The sequence below is a fragment of the Cyprinus carpio genome, chromosome B18 (genome assembly GCF_018340385.1).
Source record: "Cyprinus carpio isolate SPL01 chromosome B18, ASM1834038v1, whole genome shotgun sequence".
Classification (NCBI taxonomy): domain Eukaryota; kingdom Metazoa; phylum Chordata; class Actinopteri; order Cypriniformes; family Cyprinidae; genus Cyprinus; species Cyprinus carpio.
Genome location: NC_056614.1, coordinates 1,303,881 through 1,308,526, shown reverse-complemented (window position 1 = coordinate 1,308,526; position 4,646 = coordinate 1,303,881). Strand labels below are relative to the sequence as shown.

General features: G+C 37.8%; 1 protein-coding gene across 1 annotated transcript in view; it reads right to left on the bottom strand.

The window, feature by feature from the left end:
- Window positions 1–243: 243 nt before the first annotated feature.
- Window positions 244–4,646, bottom strand: part of LOC109062947 (lysyl oxidase homolog 1-like) — a 20,445-nt gene continuing 16,042 nt past the window's right edge. The window contains exons 5-7 of the mRNA XM_042743415.1: window positions 4,603–4,646; window positions 3,492–3,607; window positions 244–3,142 (exon numbers count right to left, since the gene is read on the bottom strand). The exon at window positions 4,603–4,646 is cut by the window's right edge and continues 52 nt beyond it. Of these exons, the coding sequence (XP_042599349.1) occupies window positions 3,136–3,142; window positions 3,492–3,607; window positions 4,603–4,646 (167 nt within the window). The 3' untranslated portion in view covers window positions 244–3,135. The remainder of the gene's footprint in view (window positions 3,143–3,491; window positions 3,608–4,602) is intronic.

The following is a 4,646-nucleotide window of genomic DNA, read 5'->3' as shown; positions in this document are numbered from 1 at the left end:
TACAGAGTTCTTAATACTGGCCTAATTCTCAATCAAAGTGTTGTTTCGGTACACCAAAACCGCTGGCATTCACTACAGTACATGTTCTGTGCAAACGCAGACGGCAGATGGGAAACTTTCCCTAAAACTCTGCCACTTTAGCAGTTTGATGAGTGTGTGGCAGAATTGTATTTTCCAAAAACTTCAGTTGAATTTAGATGGTCTGAAGTCAAAAAAATGAAACTGCACTTGCACTAAAAAAGCTGATATACACTTCAGTCTTTATTTAAAGATCCAGTATGAATTCTAAGCACAAAAAATAAAACCGACAACCACAACAATGATAACAACAGTTCAAAGAGATTGATGTGCACCTGTCCTGGACCACAAAAGCAGATAGCAACCAGACACACATGTACTGTCTACACTATAAACAATGTTATAATAATCATTTATGCAGAGTATAAAGAGATATGATAAGACAAAGTCTATTCTGCATTTGATCTGGATCGTGATAATGGAAAACACTGTAGCATGTTTTCATAATAGAAGAACTGCTCACCACAGAAAGGAATTCATTTAGCTTTGGTTGAAGCGTGTGATGCATCGTAGCACACACTCCATTCACTCATATCCGACGAGCCTCACAGAAAGCTTGTTTTGTATGCATTTAACTGAATGTATTAGATTATAGCATATGTGTTGGATGTTTGTCATTCAGGGCTCTTCAAGCGTAGCGTCATAAGGAGCTCTTTTTCACTGCATATGTTTAACTTTCTCTTTCCGAGGTAGGTACGGATAGAATTAAGATTGTCAGTAACATCAAGTTATGCAATGTTAGCTTTGCAACAGTAGTATCAACTAAGTCTGTGTTCGATTTAACGATCAAGGCATAAATCTCAATTTCGGATACAAAGAAATATGAATTCCTGGAGTGTAACACAGCAAGTACAGCTTTTCCCTCCACACAGTACATGAGAACAGTGGGTATGAATATGATATGATAAAATAAAATCATTCCTTACCTAGATAATGGCATGCATCAGTGGGCTAACTGTACCATATATGGTGACCTGTGGCAGCTTACCAGTGTTGGCAGTTAAAGAAACAATAGATACGTTCCAACATGGACGTCAGTACAAGTAAATCTCACAAAGGAAGGTTTACAAGCTTAACATTCTAGGAATATTTCTGGCTTCAATACAAGTTCAATACGACAGCACTTGTGACATAATGTTCCTGCAGCTTAAATAATAGATCATGGCATTAGAATCGCATGAACTGACAAAATGTATACATTGAATGCAATGCAAATCTTTTTTTTTTTTTTGATAAAACTTCTGGTAATTGCATACATGTAAATGTAGCTCACGCAGTTAGTAACAGCAAGGTCATGGGTTCGATTCTCAGGGAATGCACTGACTGAAAAAAAAAATGCATATCTTGAATGCAGTGTAATTCATTTTGCACGAAAGCATTTGCCAAATGCATAACTGTAAATGTAGATCATGCAGTTAGCAACAGCAAGGTCATAGGTTTGATTCCCAGGAAATGCATGGACTAATAAAATGCATAACTTGAATGCAAAGCAAGTCTATTTTGGATAAAAGGTAAATGCATAAATGTAAATGCAGGTCAGGGCACTAACAACAGCGAGGTCATGGGTTCAGTTCACAGGGAATGTGTTGACTTTTAAAATGCATACCTTAAATGCAATGTAAGTCACTTTTGATAAAAGCATTTGCCAAATGCATATATGTTCATAACAAAAAAATGATAAAATTCATATTTTGAATGCATTGTAAGTCACTTTGCATAAAAGCGTCTGCCAAATGTAAATGTAAATTTAAATGTAGATCAACAGAAATGTCATGGGTTTGATTCCCAGGGAATCCATGAAATGATAAAGTGCATACTTTCAATGCAATGCAAGTCTCTTTTGGGTAAATTTGTTTGGTAAATGCATAATTAATGTTGATTGCCACAAAAAAAAAAAAAAAAAAAAAAAAACCTTTACCGTTTTAAATCACTTACAATGGAAACCAATTTGTTCTGCATAAAGTTACATTCAATTTAATAGTTTCATTGCCGTGACAATGCTAAAATCACAGCTCAAATGATGCACAATTTTATCAGAATAATCAATGTAAGTGCTTTTATAAATTTATAAGCTTTCATATTATCCAAAAATTGGCCTCATTTACTTTCATTGCAAGTGGTTCAGTGTAATTACTTGTGAATGATTTGTGGTGATACAGTAATCAACATTATGCCACAAATTCTGTCTGTTAATTCTTGTATTGAACCTGAAATATTCATTTAATCACAGAAAACCAAAACTGACAGAGCTTCAGCTGCTTGTAGGGGGGGGGGGGGGGGGCATCTCAAGTATGGCTTGAATTTAAGTAGTTTGCTTTATTGCATTATCAATGGACTGACATGCAAGGCAACATTACAATCCAATTCAATGTAAATCTCAGCAGGTTAAGTAAAAGACTATAATAGACCTCCAAGGTAAAAACACCTTGATAAACTGCCTCCAGCTTTTGGATTCAAGGCATTTATTCAAAGTGCTTTAATCCCACAGCTGTTTTTTTTTCCAGGTCCCTCATTCAAACTTAAACCACTTTTTACTTAATTGGTTTGCTGGAGGATGACTGACAGGCAGGCCGTTCTCTCATATGACTCTTTCTTCAGTATTGCACCTTCTCTAAAGTGGCACAGACAAAGAGAGAGGCTTGGAAACTAGGAGGATTGTTTCCAGTTGTGATTTTCCTGATGACAGAATTACAGTTCAGCAGTGCCATACCTGATCTCACTTTGCATTCCAGTGAGGTAACCCACTTAAAAATGGTGAAGGATTTAGACTTAATTGGGGGCAGTGAGTGTGTGTTTTTATGAAAAACCAGGGTTAATGGGGTGGCTGGAAGGAAAATAGACGTTGGTCTGTGGTGTGCTGTGAAGTATGGGATTCCTCAGGGTGTGTTTGGTTTTGCGTGAGGGTGACATTATGTGTGCTCGTTCCTCCCAGCTTCACAAGAACGGCACAAATACAGGAACCGAGACAAATGCAAGAAACAATCACAACCGAACCAGGAATTCCATTCACATTGCAATGGACAGCGCTTCCATGGAGATTCATCCGGATCTGACCGATCATGACCTGTGGGAGCAGAAGAAACAGTCATGTGCTCTGTTGAGTTTCATAGATGTGGAAAATTGACATTGATGGTTCCATGAAGAACCTTTCCCATCCATGAAGCCTTTCCACTGACCAAACGATTCTTTACAGTGTAAAAAAGGTTCTTTAGATATTAAAGCACTAAGAAAAACATGGTCCTTTTAAGAGCTGATCATTAAAACGTTCTTTGAGGAACCCAAGATGGGTCTTCTATGGCACTGCAGTGAAAACTCCTTTTGGAAACTGTATTTTAAAGCATGTAGATGAATATATGCCGAACATTATGGAGCTACTGATCCATTAACACACTCAAAAAGCAATTTGCACTTACTGGGAGATTTTGCAGTTTGTTGTCTTGACAAAGCGGCCCGTGTAGTGGATATTGCACCTGACTACATTGTTTGTGTAGTCCGACTCATGCACCAAGTACTTTGGGTTAACCTGGAGCTGGAATTAAAACAGAATTTACACGTTCAGTGCTGTGAATATGTGATCACATTATTACTTATTTTGGGCATGCAGGGCCTACAATTAACACTTGCCAGATGCATGCAAAATTCAGAGTTGGTGAGTACACAAAGCAGTTGTGAGTACTACTCACCAGCTGTCCGGTTACTTTTTGTTATTATTATTAATTTTAACAAGGCCCGAGAACATGGTTAATGCCAATTATCAAACCGCACAGACTATGTTGTAGTTATATAAACTCCATTTAAAATACAACATGTGCCAAACATCTTCCCATGTTTAATGAAAATGGTTTAGAAATCTGTTGTCAGAGAGAGAGAGAGAGTCCAGGCCATTGGCAGATGTAGAAAAAATGTTAGTTTTAGGCTCTGGTGGACAGTATTGATGGGTGAAAGTGGGATAAATTTAACATAAAACAATGAAAAGTTGACTTTGAAATCTTTTCCTCAACAAAAACATATGCAGAAACGAACCTGTCATCTGTGGAAAAGTACATAGCCCCTACATTTAGTACCTCATTTCTGTCTGTCAGTCTCTTGCCTTGACTATAGGACACATTTTTGGCAATTCTTCCAATTTCTGCAGAGACTGCTTGCCGTTTAATCCTTCGTTGCTATGAAAGGATATTAAAACTTAGCCTCAGAGTAGAAGGTAATGGCGATCTCTTTTAACTGTGGTGTACTTCATCTGTTGTGTTGTAGTTTTGCTGAAGGTCGGAAAGTGAGCAGCTGGGATCTGCCTGAAGAGGCATGTCTGTATCTGTCTTATTTATGAGCACCGATAACAAACAGAAGAGCTGGACGACATGCGTGACATCAAACATCTCCTCGTGCCAAACTTTTAGAGACGTGTTGTATTCTGTTGATGTGTTAGATACGAGAGAGAAGACTCTCTTTGAAGGTTATGAAAAATAGACGTTCGGTGTGAAATAGAAGACAGAGTGTAAATGTTTCGGTCGTCTTTGAGAGCGTTACCTTGAGTATATAGTTTCCTGGCTGAACATCAGTGATGTCAATCC